Source organism: Propithecus coquereli, unplaced genomic scaffold (assembly GCF_000956105.1).
Source record: "Propithecus coquereli isolate 6110/MARCELLA unplaced genomic scaffold, Pcoq_1.0 Scaffold734, whole genome shotgun sequence".
In the NCBI taxonomy this organism is placed as follows: Eukaryota; Metazoa; Chordata; class Mammalia; order Primates; family Indriidae; genus Propithecus; species Propithecus coquereli.
Window position 1 is genome coordinate 321,836 of NW_012153441.1, and position 25,507 is coordinate 347,342.

At 52.5% G+C, this 25,507-nt stretch overlaps 4 protein-coding genes across 6 annotated transcripts in view; 3 read left to right on the forward strand and 1 right to left on the reverse strand.

Moving 5' to 3' along the window:
* Window positions 1-431: 431 nt before the first annotated feature.
* Window positions 432-5,402, reverse strand: PSMB9 (proteasome (prosome, macropain) subunit, beta type, 9). Its single transcript, XM_012661809.1, has 6 exons — window positions 5,054-5,402; window positions 3,132-3,199; window positions 2,296-2,427; window positions 1,534-1,663; window positions 1,150-1,291; window positions 432-605 (listed from the first exon to the last, which is right to left on the reverse strand). The coding sequence occupies exons 1-6, from the start codon at window positions 5,111-5,113 to the stop codon at window positions 478-480; spliced, it is 660 nt and encodes a 219-aa protein (XP_012517263.1). The 5' UTR covers window positions 5,114-5,402; the 3' UTR covers window positions 432-477.
* TAP1 (transporter 1, ATP-binding cassette, sub-family B (MDR/TAP)) lies at window positions 5,341-13,266 on the forward strand. Its single transcript, XM_012661802.1, has 11 exons — window positions 5,341-6,285; window positions 6,787-6,901; window positions 7,033-7,163; window positions 7,951-8,156; window positions 8,570-8,767; window positions 9,515-9,643; window positions 9,802-9,990; window positions 10,571-10,744; window positions 10,985-11,147; window positions 11,445-11,581; window positions 12,716-13,266. Exons 1-11 carry the CDS (start codon window positions 5,700-5,702, stop codon window positions 12,920-12,922), a joined length of 2,235 nt encoding a protein of 744 aa, XP_012517256.1. The 5' UTR covers window positions 5,341-5,699; the 3' UTR covers window positions 12,923-13,266.
* Window positions 13,267-14,349: 1,083 nt separating this feature from the next.
* PSMB8 (proteasome (prosome, macropain) subunit, beta type, 8) lies at window positions 14,350-17,418 on the forward strand. Its single transcript, XM_012661807.1, has 6 exons — window positions 14,350-14,545; window positions 15,311-15,458; window positions 15,615-15,726; window positions 16,136-16,265; window positions 16,637-16,841; window positions 17,093-17,418. Exons 1-6 carry the CDS (start codon window positions 14,399-14,401, stop codon window positions 17,179-17,181), a joined length of 831 nt encoding a protein of 276 aa, XP_012517261.1. The 5' UTR covers window positions 14,350-14,398; the 3' UTR covers window positions 17,182-17,418.
* A 1,542-nt stretch (window positions 17,419-18,960) lies between these two features.
* Window positions 18,961-25,507, forward strand: part of TAP2 (transporter 2, ATP-binding cassette, sub-family B (MDR/TAP)) — an 11,349-nt gene continuing 4,802 nt past the window's right edge. Inside the window, exons 1-7 of one of the 3 annotated variants that reach the window (XM_012661805.1) lie at window positions 18,961-19,056; window positions 19,243-19,306; window positions 19,483-19,983; window positions 20,070-20,184; window positions 22,588-22,718; window positions 22,992-23,197; window positions 25,448-25,504. In XM_012661805.1, the coding sequence (XP_012517259.1) occupies window positions 19,491-19,983; window positions 20,070-20,184; window positions 22,588-22,718; window positions 22,992-23,197; window positions 25,448-25,504 (1,002 nt within the window). In that variant the 5' untranslated portion in view covers window positions 18,961-19,056; window positions 19,243-19,306; window positions 19,483-19,490. Of the gene's footprint in view, window positions 19,057-19,242; window positions 19,307-19,482; window positions 19,984-20,069; window positions 20,185-22,587; window positions 22,719-22,991; window positions 23,198-25,447 lie in introns of all 3 variants that reach the window. The other 2 variants (XM_012661804.1, XM_012661803.1) reach the window with 2 other exon arrangements.

A 25,507-nucleotide genomic window follows, 5' to 3' on the forward strand; every position in this document is an offset into this window, starting at 1 on the left:
CCAAAATATTTAGGCATTTTTCATGTGCCGATATTTAACGCGAACGAACGCATTATGAAAGGAATTCTTTTATGAGTGAATTTGCTGATGCTCTCAGCTAATTCTCATGTGTGTGGCTGTCTCGTCTATCTGTCAATCTTAGTGTTAAAGGAACGAGCCTCACCTCCTCACTTGCACCTCATTCCCTGGGCATCAGAATGAGAATTTTTATTGTTTATAAAACCTCAGAATCACTCAGTACATGATGAACTGTCATGTTTAGGGCTCCTTATATTTCTAGTGTATTCCCCCTTTCTTTCTCTAGGAAGGACATTTTAGACCTTGGACACAAGAATAAGAAGGGCATGCTGACATCTGGGAGGGAAGAAGCCCCTCCTCTAAGCTACATCTGCCTGAGCACCCATGTCCCACTGACCATACCAAGTTCAGATCCCAGGGCATTTATTGCAAAATAAGAAAGGGAAGTCTGAGGAAGATTCACTCATCGTAGAATTTCGGCAGCTCATTGCCCAAGATGACTCGATGGTCCACACCAGCAGCTGTAATAGTGACCAGGTAGATGACACCCCCGCTAGAGCCGTCCCGGCTCATGGCCAGAGCAATAGCTGCAGAGGGTTTCAGGATGGAGAGAGGAAGAGAGAACGGCTCAGCTTCAAAAACCCTTTCCTTCCCGTCCTGTCCATATGCCTACTACCACTTTCCCCTCAAAACCTCCCTTCCAGAGAGGCATAGCTAGTGGTGTGCTCATAAACTGGCTTCAAAAAGGGCCTTCATATGTAGACTCTGCTGATGTCCATGGTGTGAATCCTCCCACTATGACCAGTTTCAAGTTACAGATAGCAAGCAGCTCACAAATACTTGGATATTTAACAATTAGCTCTCATGAGCTGGCCTAAGCCAGCTCCAGCACACCACTGGTTGTCACGGTGACTGTCTAGCCAACTTGTATGCAGAACAGTCCTGATGTATCCCCGTTGCCCCACAGTCCCATCTGGTTTTGCATTTGTCCTGCCCCTTCACTCTCAAAAGTATCCCAGGTTGGACATTGAACTAAATGGCCACCCATGTATTCCTCTTCCTGTTCCTCACAATCGCCTTCATTCCCATGTTGAAAAGCCCTCCCCAGGTACCCTCCCAGTGGCTGGTTACCATCTGTGGTGAAGCGCCTGCACTCCTCAGGGGACATGCCGGGTTTATATGCTGCGTCCACATAACCGTAGATATAGGTGCTGCCGGAGCCACCGATGGCAAAGGGCTGTCGAGTCAGCATTCCTTCCAGGGTTCCATATACCTGGGGGGGCATCCTCAGGTCAGACTAAGGAATCATCAAGGCTGTCCTTCCCGCTGACACGAGCAGGTGGTCTCTGCACCCTGCATCGAAGCCCCAGTATCTCATATCCCCAGCAGTTGGGACTGTATTATGCTGTCAGAGGTAGTGTCTTTGGAACTCATTGCTAGAATGACATATGACTCCATCTCCCAAGGTAGGGAGTGGGGAACCTCGAAGGAGGGAGTGCTTTGGGAGGAACTCACCTGGCCGCCTTCACGGTGGTCCCAGCCAGCTACCAAGAGATGTGCAGACAGGTCCTCCCGGTATTTGTAGGTGATGTTTCTCACCACGGTTGCAGCAGCCAGAACAAGTGGAGGTTCTTCCAGTTCTATCCTGAAGGAAGCGTTAGGAATAAAGGTCCATATAATTTCCTTAAGTCACACTCTCCTATGCCATTGCCATCATCCTTGCCAAGCGACCCCTGAAACCTATAACTGCAATAGTTCAAACTCCAGCTTCCCTCCCACGTGTACAGGGGAACGAGAGTCCCATACCACCAACTGGTAAGAAGCTCTCAGTTGTTCACCCTCTTTTACTCAGCCCCACCCACCCATTCCCCAATGACATAACTTTCTTTTGGCTGCAAGGGCCCTGCCCTTATGGGTAAAAGCCAATAAGTTTACTTCCTTTCCAATGACCTTGATTTCTCATATGGTAACTGCCTGATAATATGGTGGGCCATGTAATCATTTTCTTCCTGATTATTTATACTAGGATAGTGATTTACAGTTTTCAAACTGCTTTCACATGTATCATTTGGTTCTCAAAATAGTTATCTGGTGAGATACTGTTATCTCCACTTTACAGATGCAGAAACTGGCCTAGAGAGATTCAAGTGCTAGCAGAAGCTAAAACATGAATTTTTCATTTCCCAGTGCAGTGCTCTTGGAATGGGACACTGTTCATGGGTTCACAGGTTGGGGGAGCTCTAGTGGGTGGGGAGTCAGGACCCAGGCGCTTCATACCCATGGAGCTCCAGCTGGTAGGCGGCCATGTCGGCCATGGCTTGGGCATCTGCTGCTGACCCAGAGAGTGCACAGTAGATGCGCTGGTGGAGGGGGGACAGCTTGTCAAACACTCGGTTCACCACTGCCTCTCTGTCAGGAAGTAGTCGCTGTTAGAGTTTGGGAATTTTTGAGGTTGGTTATTCAATGCTTCTTAAGTTTTCTTGACAAGAGAATACCATGAAATTTAATGTTTGGCTTAAAGGAAGATAGTCGTCTCAGATAAAGTAATCACTGCAAGTATTAATCAAAGTTAGACTTATTTTTAGGTTTGGATCTTATAGCAAAACAAAAAATACTATGTTAAGAAAAATATGCCTTTTACCAAGTTTTCTTTCCTATTAACAATCTTAAAGGAGTTACATGTAATAATATTGGTCCAATCACATATACTCCTTTTGCATGTGACGAAACTGGCTAGGAGGGGAGAAGAGACAAGAGTTCAACACATGATGTATGAGAAACCAGGTACCTGCTTGACAGAACCATCTTTTTTATCCCTAAACACAGATGGAAGGAGGCCCCTCAAAATCTCTTTTCTCTCCCCCTCTCAGATCCTGCTCCTTTAGGCTCATCCCTGTACACTACAGGACAGGCCACATAAGCATTCAGGTCCTCTCCCATGAATTCAGAGACCCAAGCTCCCACCAAATGGCTTTATTAGAGTGGGTTTTTGGGAAGGTCAACTCCATTTCCCCAAGCTCCAGTCCACCAGTCCTTTCACGAGTGGGTAAGAAAAATGTGTACTTGGGTAGCAAGAGCTTCGTTCCAATGCATACATCTCCACTGGTACTCACCCTGCGGACACCCGGGAGTCAGAACCCACCACCACGCCCCCGTCAAACTCCACTGCCATGATGGTTGTCTGCAGAGACACACAGTATGGAATGTCAGAGAGGAAGAGCCTTGATCCCCTCATGCTACGGAAGAGGAAACATTCCCAGAGAAGGGACGTGACTGTCTCGAGATCACACAGTAATTCAGGCCAGAGCTGACTCCCAGTACAGGTTTCTCCCCCACCATCTGCCCACTTTCTCTATTGTTTCATCCAGCTGCAGGGCAGTGTCACAGCCTGGCTGTGATACAACACAGAAAGAATCGTATCCCTAAGCCCCAGGTTTCCCAAGTGGAATCTTTTCCATTCCAAAGAGAGAAGTGGGGATGAGGCTCCTAGAGCAGAAGTGCTGCTTTTGAGGGGAGCACTGGGAAGTAGCTCCGCAAGTGGATTATCTCCACCACCACGCACAGCACGGGCGTGCGTTGGGTGTGCAGAGGGGAACAGACCCAACACAGAGCAAGTTACTGTGAACTTGGGAAACAAGGTCAGGTTTTTTTCTGTCCAGAATTCTCGACCCCAACCCCATTTCATCAGAAATGAGCTCTTTCAGTTTCCTGAACAAAGGAAAAGATCGAGGAGGTCAGTGGTTAGCATGGCCAGGAGTCGAGGCAGGAGGGAAATAGCAAAAAGCACACAGATGGTTTAAAATAAAAACATTTCCCTTAAGGGATTTTTGATCAAGAAGTAAATGGATATCGCAGTAGCCAGGGGGAAGAGATCTGTACCAAGACAGGATTTAACTGTGGAATTTAAGCTGACTTTTCCAGGTCAAGAAAAGAATTAAAAAAAAGTGAGGGAGGGTAAGCTACACTTTTTTTTTACTCCTGTTGAGTTGGAAGGAGCCTTAAAGATCCTCGGTTCAAATGAGGAAACTGAGACACAGAAAAGGCAAATGACTTATCCAAGGTCACACAATTAACAGCAGACCTGGGACTAAAACCCAGGTCTAACTCCTATCCCTTGTTTTGACTTCTCCTTCCTCCTTGCTCCTTTGGCAGTGAGAGGAGATTTTTCAGTTTATAAATGGTTTACTGCCACCTTTCTCACCACACCATGTTACCCTGGCCCCCGGGGACACTGCCCTGAGCATGCTTTCTGACATACTGACTTATCACGAATAGAGGGGCAGAGAACAGAGACAACTCCGTCCTAGAGGCTGTTCCTCTATAACACAGCTGCCCTGAGCAGAGGTGGTGGCAGTCGTCTGAGAGCAGAAGCCAGCCAGCCTTGGGGTTGCCATCTGCCCCAGGGTTCCAGCCTGAGCAAAGTCCCCCAGTGGGCAGAGCATGGGGGTGGGCAGGGAAGACACAGCAGAGGGAGCAGGCAGCACCTGGGCCAGAGAGGAGCCTTCCTGGGTCAAGCTGGGGAAGGGCACCACTGGCTAACACAGAGCCCCGTTATCAGCGTTTGGGCTGAGTTACCCAGGGGCAACTTTATCAAAGGTCTGTGTGATGAGTTGGTCTTTCTCAGTAAGTGCCCACGTTTGCTTCTCTCAAGTGCCGCCCTACTTCAGCCAAGGCACCATTTCCTCATGTGTTCGCCCCGTCCCCAACTGCCTCTTTTGATTAACCAGTCCCCACTGTCCAGACCAGAGTGAAAGCGAAAGCGCACTAGAGCAGCTTCCCCTTGACGCTTCCAGCTAAGAGCCAAGGCACCCCCTTCTCCACCCGCCTCGCGTGCCCGGTCCCATCACCGACCCCTGGCCGACCCGTTCAGAATAGAAATACCCTATGTTCATTGCGGGGCGCAGGCTCTGGCTGCCACAAGCCACCTCCCAACACTTGTGTTAGTCTCCACATTCACTTTTCCATGCTTCCAGGGTCTCCCCGGCCGCCGCACCTCCTCCACCCCTCTCCCAACTCTCAAGCCCAGACCCATTACCCCGGTGTGGACTTCTCCTGCCCAGGGTAGGTCCGGGTGTGGCGCTCCCGCCCGCAGCATCCCTGCGGCGCTGCGCTCCTCGCTGCCTGCGGCGCTGGTTTGGGACCGACCCGGCCCGCGCGCGGGCGCCGCCTGCAGCCCCGCCCCTTCACTGCGCCCGCCAGGTGGCGCCCGCGTCCGCTCGGTGAGGTTGGCGCCCGGCGCTAACCTGTGCTGGGCAGATCTGCCCCGAGACAGGTGACGCGGGAGCCCAGCCCTGAGGCTGCCGCGAGCAAATTCGTGCACGCGGATCGGGAGGAGGCCGGGAGAGGAGGGAAGGACGTGCGTGATGGAGAAAATGGGACACCAGGGCTGCGCCCCGGAACCTCAGATCTAATTTAAACTTCGCCCAGGACCGTCTGGGCGGGCCACTTTACAAGTGGGCGGATCTAACGAGCCGGCGGCCGCTTTCGATTTCACTTCCCGTAAAAGGCTGGGTTTCTTGGTAGCAGGACCAGGACCAGCGGGTTGCCGGGACTTTCCGAGAGCCCCGCCCTCGCCCGCCCTGCTGGGTCCCCCAGCCGCCGGCCTGCGGACTGAAGGCACGGGGACTCCGCCCCAGCGGGGACAGCGGAGAGTTCCAGGCCCGGGAGAGGGCCCGCGCGCAATGGCCAGTTCAGGGTCCCCCGCTGCCTGCGGGTGCCCCTGCCTCTCCAGAGCTTCCCTCGCGTGGCTGGGGACAACGCTGCTGCTTGTCGCCGACTGGGTGCTGCTCCGGCCCGCGCTGCCGGGCGTGCTCTCTCTGCTGGTGCCCCCGGCAATGCCGCTGCTCCGGGTCTGGGCGGTGGGCCTGAGCCGCTGGGCCCTGCTGTGGCTGGGGGCCCGCGGGGTCCTCAAGGCCACGGTTGGCTCCAGGAGCGAAAGCGCAGGAGTCCAGGGATGGCTGGCTGCTTTGGAGCCCTTGGCGGCGGCGCTGGGCTTAGCCCTGCCGGGACTTGCCTTGTTCCGAGAGCTGGGCTCCTGGGGAGTCCCCAGGGACGCCAATAGCACCAGGCTACTGCACTGGGGAAGTCACCTCGACGCCTTCGTCCTCAGCTACGCAGCGGCGCTGCCCGCAGTCGCCCTGTGGCACAAGCTCGGGAGCCTCTGGGTGGCCGGCTCTGGAGACGCTGTGCGTCGCCTTCTAGGCTGCCTGGGCTCAGAGATACGCCGCTTCCCGCTGGTCCTCGGCCTGGTGGTCCTCTCTTGTCTTGGTAAGGGGACACGGGGCGAGATGGGAGGACACAAGGGCAGGAATCAAAGGTAACGTTGAATGAAGTAGTGCGGATTCTGGAAAATGCAGATGGGGAAAACGTCCTAGCTCAGGAGACCACTCAGTGGAGAGGAGAGAACCCTGCACTGGTGGCTTCAGGAGTTCTGGGCTCCAGTCCTGCCCCAGGCCTTGCCTCACTGGGCCAGGGTTGGCAGGTCCTGTCCTCCGGGTCAACCGTCCTTATCTCTGAGAGCAGGGTGTTCTACTCTATGATGTGTAGCCTTCTAATTAAACCCCTGAAGGGTCTGGTGGGGCAACTATGGGATAGTGAGCTCCAGGGCAGCCTATTCAGGTTGGGGATTGTGACCTGGTGTCTTCTGTCTGCTGCTGTCCTCCAGGATAAGGGTGAGGGGTAGGGGGCGGGGTGGGGGCAGTCTGATCGGAGCTGACCTGCTTAGATTTAATATTTGTGACTGCTAAAATGTCTCCTGTCTCTCCCCAGGGGAGATGGCCATTCCATTCTTCACCGGCCGCCTCACTGACCAGATTCTACAGGATGGGACAGCTGCTGCCTTCACTCGAAACATAGCTCTCATGTCTGTCCTCACCATAGCCAGGTCTGTGGGCTGAGATGGGTGTCCCTGGAAAAGAGGGAGTTGGACCTCTGTCCAGTGTGCGCTTCCATACCTGGGACCTTCTGTCTGTCTCCCGAACACACTGGACGCTGCTTTTCCTGGTCTCTCTCTAGTGCAGTGCTGGAGTTCCTGGGCGATGGGATCTACAACAGCACCATGGGCCGCGCGCACAGCTCCCTGCAGGGAGAGGTGTTTCAGGCTGTCCTGCGCCAGGAGACAGAGTTTTTTCAACAGAACCAAACAGGTTTCTTGTGGAATTCTTTCATTATGCACGTGTGTACTGTTTGTATCCCCATCCGTCCGCTTTTACTTATAACCTTCCTCCCCACCCCCTCTATCTCTCTCACACACACACTGTATTTCTCACTCTTGATATACCTCAGGAACAAAACATTGTTCTCTTTACCTTAACAAAAACCCAGAGTTTTAATCTAGAATTTTTCCATAGATCTATTCCTTCCTATGTCTCCTTAGACAGGACCATCAGAATTTCAAACCTGGAAATTTTCAGTTAATGGAGTCCAACTGCCTCATTTTACAGAGAAGGAAACTGAGGCCTGGACCCTAAATGCTGACGCTTGCACAGTCACACATGGCAGGGACCAACTTGGGGTTAGAAGCCCAGTCTCTTGATACCCAGTGCAGTGCTTGTTAGAGACTCCTGCCTGCTTTCTAGTGGGTCCTCCCCTCCTCCACCTCTGCTACAGGACCAGGTTACGCTCTTCCTGCCTATGTGTGTGGCCTGGGATTTACGGGTCTTTAGAGAACAGAAAGCTTTCAGAGAAATGGAAAACCACATGCACATCAATTTCCTTATATTTAAATGAAGGTCTTAGCCAGGCCCTTCCTCTCCAAGACTCATTGTCCCTGCACTGAGATTCACAGACCTCCCCAAACACCTAACCTGGTTTGCCTCGGCCTCCTTAGAACGCCATGTCGACACTACTCCAGCACCCTGGCTCATCGTCAGTTCTTCTCCTTACTCAGAAATGGTTTCGTTCACTCCACCCTCTTCTCCCCAACCCTGGCAGGTGCCATCACGTCTCGGGTAACAGAGGACACGTCCACTCTGAGTGAGTCTCTGAGTGAGAAGCTGAGCCTACTGCTGTGGTACCTGGTACGAGGCCTGTGTCTCTTGGGGTTCATGCTCTGGGGGTCACTGTCCCTCACCATGGTCACCCTGGTCGCCCTGCCTCTGCTCTTCCTTCTGCCTAAGAAGCTGGGAAAATTGTACCAGGTATGTCCAAGGGGTTGGATCAACCTGTACAGACCCTCGTCTCCCAGACTTGCTGGACTCGGTTCCTCTCCGGTAGCTTTCAGTCCAACTTTCCTGGTACCCTCACTGATTCTCCATCTTTATGGAACTCACTGTCCCTGAAAGCCATGTTCCCAGATTGCTCAACATCGATTTTCTTATTCTCCGTGTCTTCTCTTCTATCTTCTGCCCACAATCTGTCTGTAAAAATACGAACCCCAACCCATTCTTGGTCATTTTCCTTTTCTTTGTATTCCTTTAGTATCCAGGGGCATACTCTGTTTCTCTCTGGTTCCTCCACCTCTACTCAACTTTAATTTCCAAGTAGGTAACTCAGATCTTGTCCTGCATGGTTTGCCAACTCTGCGTGACATCTCTTGTCCCTGTCTCCACAGTCACTGGAGGTGCAGGTGCGGGAATCTCTGGCAGCATCCAGCCAGGTGGCCATTGAGGCTCTGTCAGCCATGCCCACAGTCCGGAGCTTTGCCAACGAGGAGGGTGAGGCCCAGAAGTTTAGGCAAAAGCTGCAAGAAATAAAGAAACTCAACCAGAAGGAGGCCCTGGCCTATGCAGTCAACCACTGGACCACCAGCGTGAGCCCATCCCTTGTCCCCTAGATGCCGTGACTCCATTCCCTTTCCTGTGACCTTGCTCCCACCCCTCCTCCACTGGGAACTGGTTGGTTCAGTGATTTCATGCCAGTAACCTGAGGCTCAATGACTCTACTCAATGTCCCTAACCCCCTCCCTCCTTTTAGGGATGCTGGGTGGCTTCCTTTTGCTGTGGTACACAAATTCCACCCAACCATGTGGACTGGAGAGATGCCATGTCTTCCAGTCCCAGGCTTTCCTTTGCCTCTTCTGGAAAGCCCAGGGAGCCAGAAATTCCTATACCTGGGCCTGCTTCCTGCTGGTACCGTGTGGATGTGCTAGTGGCAACCATGGGAGTAGTGGGAGACAGGGATGAGAACTAGACCAGCAGCCAGATGCTCCTGGTTCGATGCTGCCAGCTACTAACTCGGTCACCAGGACAAGTAACTTTCCTTCTCTGAGTGAGTATTGGCCAACATCACATTCAGGAAAGCCTGTTGTAGAGAGCAACGTGCTCCCCAAAGAAGGCGATGATGGTGATGGTGACGAAGATAATGATGGCTTCTATGCCTTGTATTTGAGTGAGACCCCATGGACTCTCTGTGGTTCATTCTCCTTTTTACTCATCAAGCCTGCTGATGTTACCAGAGGAAAGGGACTTTATACCTCCTTCATGCTAATGACTCTGTTTCTCTGTGTCCCCTCCAGATTTCTCTACCACAGCCCATGTTTTCTGTGGTCTCTCTGTAGATTTCAGGGATGCTGCTGAAGGTGGGGATCCTATACATCGGTGGGCAGCTGGTGACCAGCGGGGCTGTGAGCAGTGGGAACCTCGTCACATTTGTTCTCTACCAGATCCAATTCACCACAGCTGTTCAGGTGAGGTCCCTCCAGTGTCACTCCCAGTGCCATTCCTACCCCTGGCCCAGCACCCTCTGTGTGCTTTTCTTCCATTCTTTACCCCTCTGACTTCACATCGTGCTGGCAAGCAGATTAGGTCTCCCTACTTCCCTGTCACTATCGATACCTCCCTCCAGGTACTGCTGTCCACCTATCCCTGCGTACAGAAGGCTGTGGGCTCCTCAGAGAAAATATTCGAATATCTGGACCGCACGCCTCGCTGCCCACCTCGTGGTCTGCTGACTTCCTTAAACTTGGAGGGCCGTGTCCAGTTCCAAGATGTGTCCTTTGCCTACCCAAACCGTCCAGATGTCCCAGTGCTGCAGGTACAACCTACCAGTCCCTGTATTCCACCAGCACCAGCCGCACTTCTGCCATCCCAAATTTCCCTCCTGCTCTCAGCCTGCTTGACAGCAAGCACAGGTCCTTCCTAACCCTTTAAAGGCAATGATAAGCATCATCTGTTCCATACCTCTTTCCCAAACTCAAGAACCTCTCTGGGCTTGCAAGAAGAATGGAGGAAGAGGTTTCAAAGAGAAGGCTGTCACATTCCAAGGAATTGCTGCAGCAAAATCTGTCTCCAGCCTTCCGTCTTGCCTTTTGCTTTCCATTTGAGATTTGGAATGTGATTTTCCCCATTTCCTGATGGTATCTGATATCAAGTGTGTGGCACGGTGGTACTTGGTCTTTGCCCTTGCCTTCGCCCCATCTTCCATCTCTACTCCTTGGGAAGGCGTCATCCAGAAATCTGTGCTTGTGGGAGGGTAGGAGTTGCCATACTTCCCATTTTTCTTCGGCGGTAAGACATCATACAACGTAGCATGACAATGACAATGACAGTCTTGATGTTAGGGGCCTCTTAGGGGCCTCAGTCTGCCTCTCATTGTGTGATTCCCTGGCCTCCAGGGGCTGACATTCACCCTACGTCCTGGCGAGGTGACGGCGCTGGTGGGACCCAATGGGTCTGGGAAGAGCACAGTGGCTGCCCTGCTGCAGAATCTGTACCAGCCCACCGGGGGCCAGGTGCTGCTGGATGGGAAGCCCGTCTGGCAGTATGAGCACCACTACCTGCACAGCCAGGTGTGCAAGAAGGTGGCATGAGGGAGGGTAGGGAGTATCAAATAAGAAGAGTGTTCTCTCTGAGTATTTGAAAGGAGGGTTAGGGAAGGATAAGAGAGCTTGGGTGGTGATGGGAGTGTGGTCAGGAGAGGGCATGTGATTCTGTGATGTGCTCTCAGGAAAGATTTTGAGTCTTCAGTCTCTAGATAACCACACTCCTGTGTTCCTTGCTTTATGACTATTCATCATATCTCATCTCAGGTGGCTGCAGTGGGACAGGAGCCACAGCTATTTGGAAGAAGTCTTCGAGAAAATATTGCCTATGGCCTGACCCAGAAACCACCTATGGAGGAAATCAAAGCTGCTGCAATGGAGTCCGGAGCCCATAGTTTCATCTCTGGACTCCCTCGGGGCTATGACACTGGTACTCTCTTCACTCATGTCACCACGCAGACACCTGTGCTTTCATGAAACCGCAGTAGTCTTGCCTTTATTCTTCAGTGCCTCCTGCCCCACAGATACTAATCTGAAGCTGTAGGACCTTGCTCCTAGGGCTGCTTTATCCGCACATCCTCAGAACTCCTTTCACCTTCTCTGAATCTCCCCTGTCCAGCTGCATCTGCCGGTGCTTGGGGTGTGTGTGTGTGTGTGTGTGTGTGTGTGTGCACCAGTGTGTGCACATGTGGCCATGCAGTGCTCAGCTTGGCTCTTATCTCTGCAGAGGTAGGCGAGGCTGGGAGCCAGCTGTCAGGGGGTCAGCGACAGGCAGTGGCCCTGGCCCGAGCATTGATCCGGAAACCACGTGTCCTCATCCTGGATGATGCCACCAGTGCCCTGGATGCAGACAGCCAGTTACGGGTGAGAGAGTCCTTTTTTTTTTCGAGACAGAGTCTCACTCTGTTGCCCTAGCTAGAGTGAGTGTCGTGGTGTCAGCCTAGCTCACAGCAACCTCAAACTCCTGGGCTCAAGCAATCTTACTGCCTCAGCCTCCCAAGTAGCTGGGACTACAGACATGTGCCACCATGCCCGGCTAATTTTTTCTATGTAGATTTTTAGTTGTCCAAATAATTTCTTTCTGTTTTTAGTAGAGACAGGGTCTTGCTCTTGCTCAGGCTGGTCTCGAACTCCTGACCTTGAGCGATCCACCCGCCTCGGCCTCCCAGAGTGCTAGGATTACAGGCGTGAGCCACCGCGCCTGGCCAATAGAGAGTCCTTTCTAATGTCTACATCTTGCCCAGTCTTGCTTCCTTTATTCATCCCATGTTAGTTTAATTTACTGACATCATAATTATACGAGGCAGTCGTTGCAATTCTCAGTTCCCGTTAGCTTCTCCTCAAGGCACCTAGAATCAGGTAAGGGAGACTGTCTGCAGACGCTGGATCTCTCAAGCCAAGCATAAGGAAAAGACCATCCTAATGATGTTACATTAGCATCACGTGAGCTTGTGCTGTGTGCCAGGCATGCTACCAGGCCCGTTGCATGTCTGCCTCGCTCATTTACTCATCACGAATCCTTGGGAGCTGGGCGTTGTTATTCGCCTTCTACCGCTGACAAAATGCAGGCTCTGAGAGGCTGCATGACCTGCTCCTGTGGAGGCCACAGAGCTGCTGCAGGGCACAGCCTGGGTCCAAGTTCAGCTGCGCCCGACTGGAGTTCTCACGCTCTTTACGACACCGTATATTTCCTTAAAGTCTAATATAAAAATTCCCAGTCCATGGGTAGAGAGAAGACTGTTCAATACCCTTTACTCTCCTCTCACAGGTTTCACCAGAGGACTCTGACTTTTATCCCACTTTTGCCCCCTGGTGTAAATAGTCCGTAAGAAAACAAAGGTTTGGCAGGGAAGCTCTCAGAACAGGATTCTTCGGTGTCCTTGGGGTGCTTGGCAGAGCCAGCAGTGATCCTGTGAGGCCTGTCCCAGCCCTGGAAACAGAGGTGTCTCCCTGGGTTGGGGGTGGCCGGGCACTGACAGGGTCTACGTCTGTTCTCAGGTGAAGCAGCTCCTGTACGAAAGCCCCCAGTGGCGGTCGCGCTCTGTGCTTCTCATCACCCAGAACCTCAGCCTGGTGGAGCAGGCCCACCTTGTCCTCTTCCTGAGAGGAGGTGCTATCTGTGAGGCGGGCACCCACCCGCAGCTCATGGAGAAGCGGGGACACTACTGGGACATGGTGCAGGCCCCTGCGGGTGCTCTGGAATGAAAAACTCTCAGACTTCATCTTCCTTTTTTCTCCTCTCTGTGGTGGAGAACTTGGGAGCAAAGACCTTACCAGCGCTGCAGAGTAGGTAGCTGCCTCTAGGAGTTAGCTGAAATTTGCCGTGAGCAGGGTTGCCTTCTCTCCAGGGCATTTGGAACCCCTTAGTGGTAGGGTTTAGAGGCAGGGACAGGCTTCGGCGTGGACGGTACCCAGAAAATGACGAGAAATATTCAGAATGTACAGAAAGGGAAGATCGGCTACTTTCAGTATGACCAAAGGCATAAGCTGGCCCATCAATAGCCTGTGGATTCTTGATATTTATAATAAAATGGTTGTTTTGTACCGTGGTTTCTGGTGTTCCCGGCCCAAGGGACTGCGTGCTGTGTTTTGCAGCGCACTTCTCAGCAGCGGAGCGTCTCCCCCTTAGCAGCCGCATTGTTTTACAGCCCTGAGTGCACCATCTCCCCTAAGTCTTCTGTTTCCTGCGATTTCCTCTCCACTTCCCCATCCCCCCACGTCCGCCCCCACGGAAGAGCAAGACCCCGCCACAGCGCCCAGCAGGGCACCAGCAGGGCAGCGGGAGCCGCAGCTGGAGCGAGTGCGAGGCTGCCGAGTGCAGGGAGCGGCACGCTCGGCCCCGCCCGTCCTTCGGGGGAGCCCCGCAGCGGCACCTGCGGGGAAGTCTCGGCAGAGCGGGCGGATCGTGCTGCAGAGCTCTCCCATTGGGCACGGCCAGTTGTGTGACGTTGACCGTTGCCGGGCAGACGAGGCCAACACAGGTCGCACGGAGAGGCGGGGTTTGGAGGAGTAAAAGTCGCCCAGCCGAGCCAGGAGCGATGCTGGGGTGGAGGGTGGGGCAGACAGGACACATTCTTGTGGTGGCTGAGGATTAGGGAGATCGTTGAACCCGGAGGGGCCGCGTCGAAAGATTCAGAGACTGTCCCCTCTGCTTGGCGCCCCTTCCCCCGCCCGCCGCGGGTATGTTCCGTTGCGGTTGCCCCAGGACCTGGTCTCCGGGCTCAGTGCCCCTCGTACTCCTTCCCGCCAATGTCTTTATAAGATGATGCTCACGAACGCCCCCCCCGCCCACCTGAAACCGCTGCCAGCCCCTGGCTGACTTGCAGCTTCCTGGTGAGGCTACGCCCGTAGATGGCACGACCCTCCCCACTCCTTGACTCTTTCCAGAGGACGCCCTGCCTCAGTGTCTCTCACTGTAATCCACCGCCAAGGGGCCTTTCCAAGGCGCACCCCCTTTTCGTCCGTTCTTCGGACAGTTCATTTCCCAGCGTTTCCCCGACCTCCATAAAGGCAGAGAAGCCGGTCCCCGTTGCGATACTCCTGCTTCGGACAGCCACTGTCCTTTTCTTGGAAAGGGCAGGGGGATGTGGAAAAAATTCTGGTTCCCTCCCCCTTCGGGCCATGGCTTTCGCTTTCACTTCCTCCTCCGAGAGCCGACGGATCCGCGCCGGCTAGGCGGGCATGGCGCTACTGGACGTGTGCGGAGCCCCCCGAGGGCAGCGGCCGGACTGGGCTTTTCCGGGTGCGGGAAGCAGGCATGGCTCAGACCCGGGGCACTACAGCTTCTCCATGCGATCTCCGGAGCTCGCCCTCCCCCGCGGAATGCAGGTCGGGGCTGTAAGGGAACCCCGGGGGGTCGGGGGGGATACGGGGATGCAGGCTGGAGGAGAGGAGGGTCCGCCTGAGATGCCGAGAGGCGGAGTTGGGGGAACCGGGCGGGGGCCAGCCCTGGTCCCCGAAGGTGCGACCCTGAGAAGAGGCCACGTGGGGATGGGGCCCCGAGTGTTAGGAAGTGCAGGTTAGGGCAAAGAGTTGGAGGCGAGGTGGGGGCTCCCGTGGGAAGACAAGAGAGCCTTCCCGCCCTTGCCGCCCCACGCTCAAATCAGGTAGCCTTTTTCATGGGCTTGTCGTATGACACAGGGGCTGTGTAGAGCTGGAAAACCTATGAACTTCCGCAGCTTCCTTCGCTTCAGCAACTCACTGTTGGAACTTAGAACAAGCCACTTGGTCTAGGTCTCAAGCCCCTCTTGCGCAAAACGAGGATGCTGTTAATAAGACGTGTTTTGCGAAGGTGGAATGACCTGTGCATGGAGAAAACCCTGAAAGTCGCTATTAAAATTTTCGGTTGTGGTAACGTTTGTTTTCTTTCATTTGTATTGTGCTGGGAAATGGAGAAGGTTGGTGTCCCCCGCCTCTTCTTCTCCTTCTCCCAAGCCACGTCCTCCTAGAGCTTGGTTGTTCAGTGTTCCATTTACTATGGTTGGAGAATTTCTGCTTATCTCCTTAGCCGGAATATTCTTGAAAACCCTTTCCTGGAGCCTCCTGCTACAGAAGTTTTTATTGTCCCTTTTTCTACCTCTTCTCACTCACCAGCCCACTGAATTCTTCCAGTCCCTGAGTGGGAACGGAGAAAGGAACGTTCGGATCGAGATGGCCCACGGCACCACCACCCTGGCCTTCAAGTTCCAACACGGCGTGGTTGTGGCCGTGGACTCCCGGGCCTCGGCGGGGAATTACATCGGTGAGTGTGTGCTCCAGCAGGCAGCACGTGGGCCGCCAGGCCCTACTCTCTGCAGGAGCCCAGCTAGGCACCGGCACTGAAGGGGATATCGATTTAGGACACTCAGGGAGAACTGTGGCTTCATCCCCTCAATGTCAAAACTCCATCTTTTTCCAGCCACCTTACTGGTGAACAAGGTGATTGAGATTAACCCTTACCTGCTTGGCACCATGTCTGGCTGTGCAGCAGACTGCCAGTACTGGGAGCGCCTGCTGGCCAAGGAGTGCAGGTGCGTGAGGCCTCTCATCTCCTCTCTCAGCCGAGGGACGGCTCCCTGGATCTCCAGGGTCACTGCTGCTCACCCTTGCCCCAGGGGACCCATCTTTGTGCTAAAAGTGTATTTCACAAAAGAGCCTCTTGGGGATAAATACCTTCTCCCAAATCTCAGCCTGTGCTCCTGCGCATAAACCAGATAATTTGTCATTAGCCCCTACACCATCAATCCTGGTGGGATAGCGTCATTTACTAGGCTTTCTTTGTGTATTTTAAATACTTTATATTCTAAATCTTTCTCTGATCTTTAGATCCTACAAAAGAATTCCTTATTTTTTCAATCATTTCCTGTGCCATCCGGTGGGAGGGAGCTAACCTTCTGCTGCCACCTCTAATTCACCCGCCTTCCTTATGCCCTCACCCAGGCTGTACTATCTGCGGAATGGGGAGCGTATCTCAGTGTCGGCAGCCTCCAAGCTGCTCTCCAACATGATGTGCCAGTACCGGGGCATGGGCCTCTCCATGGGCAGTATGATCTGTGGCTGGGACAAGAAGGTGGGTACTTTCCATCCCATGCCCCTACCGTGGATGAGATGTTTCCCTGTTGCACACTTCACTTCCTGCCCTGCAAAATACACAGCACCTAGAGCACTTGGTTAGAGGACTGTTCCAGTATACCCATGGGCTATTTCTTTGTTCAGATATTGTAAGTGTTTTGTAAGATTGTCCCCTTTGTTAAAATAGTTGATTTCAAACTTGTTTTCTTATTGATTTCTAAAGTTATGTGATTTTACCAATGTGCTGTCCTAATTCAAATGTTCTTGTGGTGATATTCATTCTTATGTCCACTTTTTATGACTCACACTTGAACCTTGTTCAACAACTCCCTCTTCAATTTCAACCTGGAACCTTCTTTTATCTTATAGGGTCCTGGACTCTACTATGTGGATGAAAATGGGACTCGGCTGTCGGGAAATATGTTCTCCACTGGGAGTGGGAACACTTATGCCTACGGAGTCATGGACAGTGGCTATCGGCCCAATCTTACCCCCAAAGAGGCCTATGACCTTGGCCGCAGGGCTATTGTTCATGCCACCCACAGAGACAGCTATTCTGGAGGCGTTGTCAATAGTAAGAGACCATCAGCACTGCCACCACCACCACCACCCCTGGGAAGGGGCAGGGAGTGTGACTTAGGATTGGAGATTCAGGGGAGGCAGCGTGGCAGGGAGGAGGTTTTCAGAGTCAGCAGGGCACTGAAGTCCCAGTAACACGTGTTTTAAGCATGTGCATGTGTATCGTTGGCACCTTTGACTAATACCATTAGCAGGAGCTCACTGAGATAAAAGGTAACTCCATGCTCTTTTCTCACTTGTCCACAGTGTACCACATGAAGGAAGATGGCTGGGTGAAAGTGGAAAGTACAGACGTCAGCGACCTGCTGCACCAGTACCGGGAGGCCAATCAGTAAAGGTGGCGGCGGCTGGGCAAGCCTCCTCTGGGAGGGTCTGGCTGACTCAGGGACCTCAGCCTGATTAGCCTCCTGGAGGAGGAGAGGCCTAACCTGGGCCAGAGGGAGAGAACAAGATCCTTGGCAGTGGGGGCTGCAGGAGTTCATCTTCTGTGTGTTTTCTATTTCAAGGAGCATTTCTCCCAAGGAAACTTCTGGGTGCCCCTCTAAGTACAATAAAGAAAAACGGTTATACATGTCTCTGTGTTGTGGCTGAGTGGGGTTGGGGCTGTGGTTGTTGGGGGAGGGGACAGGAAATCAAGAGGGGCTTTTCCTGGAGAAGGGCCTCAAACCCCTACCTAAGAAATGGGGCCTCACCAAGTATTTATTCCTGGGTTTTCCTTCTGCGCTCATCTCTGCAGGACTCAGGAAGGCTGATCATTGTTGTCTGTGGACACTTATTTGCAGTTTCATTTAGGTTAGGGTCCTTTCTATACAGGCACACCTGGAGTCTCCTGTGTGGTCCATTGTTAACGGTTTGGTGACTGGGACTAGGGCACCTAGAACAACTGTTTTTGACTCTACAGAGTGAGATGGAAAAGCTCCACCTCACTGGATTGGAATCGTAGACACCACACCCTTTACCCCAAGTAACACTTCAGAGGTGTTGGATACTGAATGCACAGAGAGACATCAGGGGTCCAACTTCATGATGCGTCGTGCTGGATTGTGAGGTGACAGGACGATGACTGAAGAACAGGTGGAGATTAGGAGGACTCCATGAAGTGAGGAATATGAGGAAAAGCACAAGGCCCAGGTTGGGAGAAAGAGGCAGACATCATGAGATTTTCTGAACCTGCTGGATCTATGGACCACGTCACCTCCCAGAGAAGAGTTAGTTGAAGATGCAAAGGTTTGAAAGGAAGCAGCAGAGCATGGAGCTTTCTTCATTAGGGAGAGATCCTTAAAGTCCCACAATGGACAGGGTTGGAAAAATTTTAATTCCTTACTTCCAATCCCCCCACCACTATTTCAAACTTCAAGTGGCTCATTGGTAGTCACTCCAATAACATATCAAAAGAGTTTTTTGGAATCCAGGAATCCAAGTGATCCTTCAGGGATTTTTTTTTTCTTTTTTTAGTTTGGGAAGTAGTTTCAACCTGAAGAGTTGTTTCTGGAATAAACAAATCTTCATGCTCCATAGGTGGGCTCCGGGTGAGACGGGGCCCTTGAAACCTGATTACTGTTCTAGTCAGGGTTAAGGCAGACCAAGAAACAACGCCCGGTACCGGTACCAGGCATTTCCTTACATGCTGAAGGCGCTGCCCACATCATTCGGAGCACAAACTGGGGCACCCGAGCAAGTGCCTGCTCCCCGTGCTCCGTTGAGAAGGACATAGGAAGCCCCTTCGGCCTGGTCAGAGCGGCTGCCTGTTTCTCGCTGGGGGTCTGGCTGTGATGTCACCCCCGAGACCCTCAAACTGGAGCCTGCATGGGGGAAGAGCGCTTCTTGAAACAGGTTCAGAGCTTGAGGTAGTAATTTTGAGAAAATCCATCGTTTCTCCAATTACAAATATCTCAATCCTTGAAACAGCTTTATGGCACTTAATGACAATTAAAAGTGTGCTTAGCGTTATGTCACAGAGTGGCCGCCTCCCCTGGGCAGCAAGAGCCAGCGCCGGGACCGGTCCGGTGGCCCGCGGGTCTCGCGCGCCCCCTCCCGGCCGCCCGCCCGGAGCGAGGGCCTGGGCGGGGAAGCGAAAGCGAAAGCGGAGCCCGCCGGCCTCGCTCGCCCGCCGCCGGCCAGCAGAGGGGCCGCGCCGGCGAGGCAGACGGGGTGGATTTCGGAGCTCGGTCCTCCGCGCTTGGCCGAGAGCCCCGAGGCCGACGCGGGTGGTGAGTCCGTGCGGATGGGGACCTGGAGCGCCGGCCGGGACTCCGCCCAACCCGCCCACTCGCCTCCCGGCCTCTGGCCCCCGGCGCTGGAAGGGCGGGGAGCCGGGTCTGCTCGGCTCTTTAGAGATCGGCGGCGGCAGGCGTGGGTCGGGGAGGGACGTCAGGGGAATTTTGTTTTGTTTTAAGTATGAGGCTCCTGATGGTCATGCTCCCCAGCTCCCTGGGACAGGCAGAAAGCCGTCTGTCACAGGAGGGATGTACTGATGACCACGGAGTACCCAGGGGGTCTTTCAGGGTAGGGAGGGACAGAATGAGAAGCCAAGGGACGGTGGACGGGTTGGGAGGAGCGGGGGCGGGGGGAGGCGGTGGAGGGTGGGAACAAGGATTGGGACTCCACCCCCATAATTTCTCAACTTCTACCCATAGGCAGCGCCATGTGGCTCCCTGACCTGAGACCCTGGGCCTCCCTGCTGCTGGTGGACGGGGTCTTACTCTGGTTGCTTCAGGGGACTCTGGGGACTCTGCTTCCCCAGGGGCTTCCAGGACTATGGCTGGAGGGGACCTTGAGACTTGGAGGGCTGTGGGGGCTGCTGAAGGTGGGAGGGCAGCTGGGATTTTTGGGGACATTGCTGCCCCCGCTCTGCCTGGCGACCCCCCTGTTTCTCTCCCTGAGAGCGCTGGTGGCAGGAGCCTTGAGTGCACCCCCTGTCAGAGTGGCTTCAGCCCCTTGGAGCTGGCTGCTGGTGGGGTATGGGGCTGCAGGGCTAAGCTGGGCGGTGTGGGCGGTGCTGAGCCCTCCCCGAGCCCCTGGGAGGGAGCAGGGCCAGGAGAACAGCAAAGCCTTGATGTGGAGGTTGCTGCAGCTGTCCAAGCCAGACGTGCCTTTCCTCACTGCTGCCTTCTTCTTCCTCACTCTTGCTGTTTTGGGTGAGTCCGGGGAAGATATTGCGAGTTGGGGTGGGAGAAGGGCCTTGGCCCCAGCATTCATCTGTTATCCTCCGTGCTGCTTTCAGGTGAGACGTTGATTCCTCACTATTCTGGTCGTGTGATTGACATCCTGGGAGGAGATTTTGACCCTGATGCCTTTGGCAGCGCCATCTCTTTCATGTGCCTCCTCTCCATTGGCAGGTAGGTGATGGGCAGTTGGGTTCCTTTGCTTCACAGGGGCCTTCCCGTTCCTGACTCCATTTTCAGACCCTTTCATGCACAAAGCACAAAATACTTAAACTAAACTATGGTTAATTTTTCACCATTCTGTTTCACCCATTCATTCATTTCTTCCTTCCTCCATATTTATCCAGCATCTTCCGAATCTATGTCTGTTATCATGGGCCCCAGTACGAGTGAATGTCGTACAAAGGAGCTTAAGTGCCAAAGGGAACCTGTCTCAGTGACCTCTCAACACTTCTGGCTCCATGAAATTCCATTTCCCCTTCTTGCGTCCTACCTCCCACCCCTGAGTCTGTCTGCACAGTGTCTCTCCGGGGTGGTCCTCGTGTCAGGGTGGGCCTGTTTCTCCCTCTTGGCTCCTCTTTCCTCACTCATCTTGCCAGTCCCTGGAGATCTTGCTGGGAAGCTTGTCGCCTTTCTTTCCAGCCTCTGCTCTCTTTTCCTCTTCTCTTGCTTTCTCCTCTTTTTAGACATAGAAGTCTGCTCATTCAAAACAAACAAACAAACAAAGCGCTTGGCAGGGCCGGACGAGGGGAGTGGGATGAGGTGAGTGAGGCAGCAGGGTGCAGAATTGAAGGAGGTGCCCACTCACTGTACCCCAATCCCAGCCCCGCTTGACGTGCTCCTTTTTGATGGCCATATTGCATCGAGCATGTGCTCAACGGCCAGTTCCTCACTACGCCTCATTCCATACTTGCTTCCGCTGACACTACAGTCACGCGCTGCATAGCGACCTATCAGTCAGCCATGGACTGATATATGATGGGTCCCATAAGATTATAATACCATGTTTTTACTGTGCCTTTTCTGTGTTTAGATATGTTTAAATACGCACATTCTTACCATTGTTGCCGCGGCCCGCAGTGTTCAGCACAGTAACGTGCTGCACGGGTTTGCAGCCCAGGAGCACGGGCCGAGCCCCACGGCCTAGGCGTGTAGTGGGCTACGCCGCCGAGATCCGTGTGAGTGCCCCGGACGTTCACACAACGATGAAACCATCTAAGGACATTTCTCAGAACGTGTCCCTGTTGTTAAGTGACACGTGACTGTACTGAAATGCGAACTTCTTACGGATCAATCCACTGCTTTTGTTTTAAAGTCAGTCCCCAATTACTTTTTGCTTCTCTGTAGCCTTTGGCACTAGTGAAATCTCTTATTATTGATCTCTTTCTGCAGTTCACTTTCGTGCACTCCTTTCTACTTCCCCGTCCACTCTGCCTCCTTTGGAGAACTTTTCTCCTCTGGGCCCTCAAATACGATCTTTCATCATGACTTAGTTCTTTGATCTTTAAAAACATTTTTCCTCTGGAGCTAACTCCGTTTCCCTGTGCAGGAAGTTCCCAGATCCATATTTCCCTGCTGTGCCCTGTCTCGTAAACCCAGTCGCCTCCTTGACTCTGCCGTTGGGTCGCCCTGCCTTGTCCCGCACTCCACAGACCCAGGACTCCAAATGCATCACACACTCTCCTGGTCTTCTTGAAAGTGGCTCCTCCTGCTTATCCCCATTCATGAAGCCGTCAGTGTCCTGGGCTCCCTGCATCGGCATCTTAGTGTCTTCCTTGCGTTCAAACACTCTCCCTGTCATTTCTACTGGGAAAGCGTCTCTCCCCTGGCCCCTTTCTCCCCATTCACACTGCCATCGTCAAAGTGCAAACCCTCATTATTTCATGTCTGACTCTCCCGACAGCCTCTTCAACATGGCAACTAAATTTGTATCAGAGCCCATGTTTTGTGAAAAACCTGCTTTTATGCTTTTATTTCTTTTCCTTTAAGTTTTATTGTGGAGATGTGGTTGGTCTGAGAGGAATTCTCCAACTTCGGGGATGAAGGATGGGGACAGCATGACTCTGGGGCCCTGGAGAACGGGGTCCGGGAGTTCATGGCTGCAGTTCCCGTGCCGATGTATGTGTGCCCATGAGGAGGGGCTCTGAGGGTGGGGGAGGAAGGAGACCAAGACAGAGGAGGCGCCTGGAGGGACGACACTGAGGAAGGCCGGGACAGAAGCAAGCCCCGGGCTGTTTCCACAGTATCTTTTTCGCTTCTGTTACCGTCTTCCCTGCGTCTAGCACACCGTGCACCCCATGGATACTTGTGAGTTTGTACATATTGTGATTTTGTTCCCATATCCGGCTCAGCTCACCACGTCTCCCCTTTCTTCTGCCCCGTTTATTCCTGTGCTTCTTCTCGCTCTCTTCCCTTCCCTGCCCGGGTCTCTGGTTTCTTTGTCCTTTGCCTCTCCTGGCACCTGGCGCTCTCCCTGACTTTGCCTTTTCCTTGGCATCTCCTCTGCCTCTCTGGCCCATTCACACTTCCCGTGTCTCCCTCTCCCCTCACCCTGCTTCCCGCTCCTCCTCCCCACAGCTCGCTGTCTGCAGGCTGCCGCGGAGGCTCCTTCACCTATACCATGTCCAGAATCAACTTGCGGGTCCGGGAGCAGGTTTTCTCCTCCCTGCTGCGCCAGGACCTCGGTTTCTTCCAGGAGACCAAGACAGGTGGGGCCTGGGGTCCGGGCCTGGGATTCCCTTGGACATTCCTTGCCCCTCGGCACCCCCTCCAGCCGCGCCCCTCCCGCCTTCATCCATGTGCCCGGGCCTGGGGCTGCCTTTCTCCCTTTGGGACAGGGTGGAGACGCAGCCTCCTCCACTCTTCTCTCTGCAAGTGAGGGAGGATGTTTAGAGGAGGGGTCTGTGTCAAAGGAACAGTCGGGGGAGTTTCTGGGGTCTCTGCAGAATGCATGTTTTCCTCACCCGCTCCATTCTTCCCAGGCGAGCTGAACTCACGGCTGAGCTCGGATACCACCCTGATGAGTCGCTGGCTCCCTTATAATGCCAATGTACTCTTGCGAAGCCTGGTGAAAGTGGTGGGGCTCTATGCCTTCATGCTGAACCTATCGCCTCGACTCACCCTCCTCTCTCTGCTCCACGTGCCCCTCACAATAGCAGCTGAGAAGGTGTACGATGCCCGCCACCAGGTACATGTGGATGTTAGGGAACCCTGATGGGGAAATAAAACTTAGAGGTGAGGAGGAGTCCACCTTTGTAGCTAGAAGATCTCTTAGAGAAAGATGTTCTCTTCTCAGCCCTAAGGCTGGAAGGTATATTGTATGTGTATCCCACGTTTTGCTTCTCCAGGCTTCCATCAATGGAGCTTGGAGTTCAGAAGGTCCATGACCCTCTAGAACCGTAAGCCAAATGTATGTGTGCGAGAGAGAGTGGGGGACATTTTTCTGGGGAAATCATAACTTTCCAGCAGCTTCTCAAAGGAGTCTTTACATCCCCTCCTCATAAAAGATTAAAAATGATACCTTGGAAGGTTTTAGGTAGAGAGGTTTTTGCTTTAAAATCAACGGAAGGAATTTGGATGGAGCGTAGGGAAAGTAGGGCGTGCAGTGAGGAGTCCTGAGTCTGACTGTCAGGACCACCTTCTCCTTTCCTCTTTGACTGTGGCAAAGCTTACTTTACTTAACGTTTGCCATTTTGACCATTTTAGGTGTACAGTTCAGTGGTATTAAGTACACCCACGTTGTTGGGCAACCATTGTCACCATCCATGTCTAGAGCTTTTTTCATCTTCCTAGAATAAACCTCTGCACCTATTAAATAGTAACTCCCCCCACTCCCCAGCCCTGGCAACCACCATGGTATTTCTGCCTCTATGAATTTGATGACTCGAGGTACCACATATATTAATAAGTAGAATCATACAGATTTGTCTTCTTGTGAGTGGCTTATTGACTTAACATGATGTCTTTAAGTTTTATCTATGTTGTAGCATGTGTCAGAATCTCCTTCCTTTTAAGGCTGCACAATATTCCACCGTGTGTATAGCACATTTAGCTTATCTTGTCATCCGTTGATGGACATTGGAGTCATTTCCACCGTTTGGCTATTACAAATAATGCTGCTATGAACACAAGTGTATAAGTATCTGCTCAAGGCTGTGCTTTCAAGTTTTTCGGCTTTGTATCCAGAAGAGGAATTGCTAGATCATCTGGTAATTCTATCTTTAATTTTTTTTTTTTTTGAGACAGAGTCTTGCTCTTGTTGCCTGGGCTAGAATGCAGTGGTGTCATTATAGCTCACTGCAACCTCAAACTCCTGGGCTCAAGTGATCCTCCTAATTCAGCATCCTGGCTTGTTGGGACTACAGGTGTGCCACCAAGCCTAGCTAATTTTTCTATTTTTAGTAGAGACGGGGTCTTGTTCTTGCTCAGGCTGGTCTCTAATGCCTGAGCACAAGCAATCGTCCCACCTCAGCCTCCCAGAGTGCTAGGATTACAGGCGTGGGCCACCTCTCCTGGCCTATTTTTAATGTTTTGAGGAATTCCTGCACTGATTTCCATAGCAGCTGCACCATTGTACATTTCTCCGCCAGCAGTGCAGGAGGTTTTCAGCTTCTCCACATCCTTGCAAACACTTATCATTTTCTGTTGTTGTCATTTTTAAATTATAGCTATCCTAATGCTTTTGATTTGCATTTCCCTAATGATTAGTGATGTTGAGCATCTTTTCATCTACTTATTGGCCATTTTTGTATCTTCTTTGGAGGAATGTCTTTCCAAGTCCTTTGCTCTTTTTTTAATTGGGTTTTGTGTTGTTGTTGAGTTGTAGGAGTTCTTTATGTATTTTGGATATTAATCCCTTATCAGGTATATGATTTGCAGATATTTTTTTACATTTCATGGTTGCCTTTTAATTCTGTTGATAGAGTTTTTGATACACAAAAATTTTCGTTGATGAAGTCTGATTTATCTTTTATTTTTTTGTTGCCTGTGCTTTTGATGTTATATCCAAGAAATCATTGAGAAATCTAGTGTCAGAAGGCTTTTCTCCTACATTTTTCTAAGAGTTTTATAGTTTCAGCTTTTACATTTAGATCTTTGATCTGTTTTGAATTACATAACCACCTTTCTTAACTATCTGTGTTTCCTTGGGAAAACTACCCCTCCTTCCTGATCCAGACACTGGGGGTGGAAGAATGACCTCAAATGAAGGGTAAAAAAATAGCATGTATCTCCTACACTGCCTGCCACTGAAAGCTCAGTAATATTTTGGTCCCTAGCTCCTTCACTCTCACTTTTTTCTGGAAAGAAAGGCAAGGAAGAGGGAAAGAGAACAGTTGGGTATTTTTAGGTATTTTTAGCATCCCAGGGCTGGAGTGAGACGTGGGGGCCTGCTGGCTTCTGCTGAATCAACCTGGTGTGTTCGCTGCCCCTTTTCTAGGCGGTGCTTCGGGAGATCCAGGACGCAGTGGCCAGGGCAGGCCAGGTGGTGCGGGAGGCT

Bases quoted from the DNA above. Each gene is read 5' to 3' on its own strand.
- PSMB9 (XM_012661809.1), bottom strand. From the start codon at position 5,113: ATGCTGCGGGCGGGAGCGCCACACCCGGACCTACCCTGGGCAGGAGAA. The intron at 2,428-3,131 runs GTGAGTACCAGT...ACTTCCTGACAG, and splicing joins GACTCCCGGGTGTCCGCAGG to AGAGGCAGTGGTGAACCGAG. The intron at 1,292-1,533 runs GTGAGTTCCTCC...ATGCCCCCCCAG, and splicing joins ACCACCGTGAAGGCGGCCAG to GTATATGGAACCCTGGAAGG.
- TAP1 (XM_012661802.1), top strand. From the start codon at position 5,700: ATGGCCAGTTCAGGGTCCCCCGCTGCCTGCGGGTGCCCCTGCCTCTCC. The intron at 6,902-7,032 runs GTCTGTGGGCTG...GTCTCTCTCTAG, and splicing joins TCTGTCCTCACCATAGCCAG to TGCAGTGCTGGAGTTCCTGG. The intron at 9,991-10,570 runs GTACAACCTACC...CCTGGCCTCCAG, and splicing joins CAGATGTCCCAGTGCTGCAG to GGGCTGACATTCACCCTACG.
- PSMB8 (XM_012661807.1), top strand. From the start codon at position 14,399: ATGGCGCTACTGGACGTGTGCGGAGCCCCCCGAGGGCAGCGGCCGGAC. The intron at 14,546-15,310 runs GTCGGGGCTGTA...CTCACTCACCAG, and splicing joins CCCTCCCCCGCGGAATGCAG to CCCACTGAATTCTTCCAGTC. The intron at 15,727-16,135 runs GTGCGTGAGGCC...GCCCTCACCCAG, and splicing joins CTGCTGGCCAAGGAGTGCAG to GCTGTACTATCTGCGGAATG.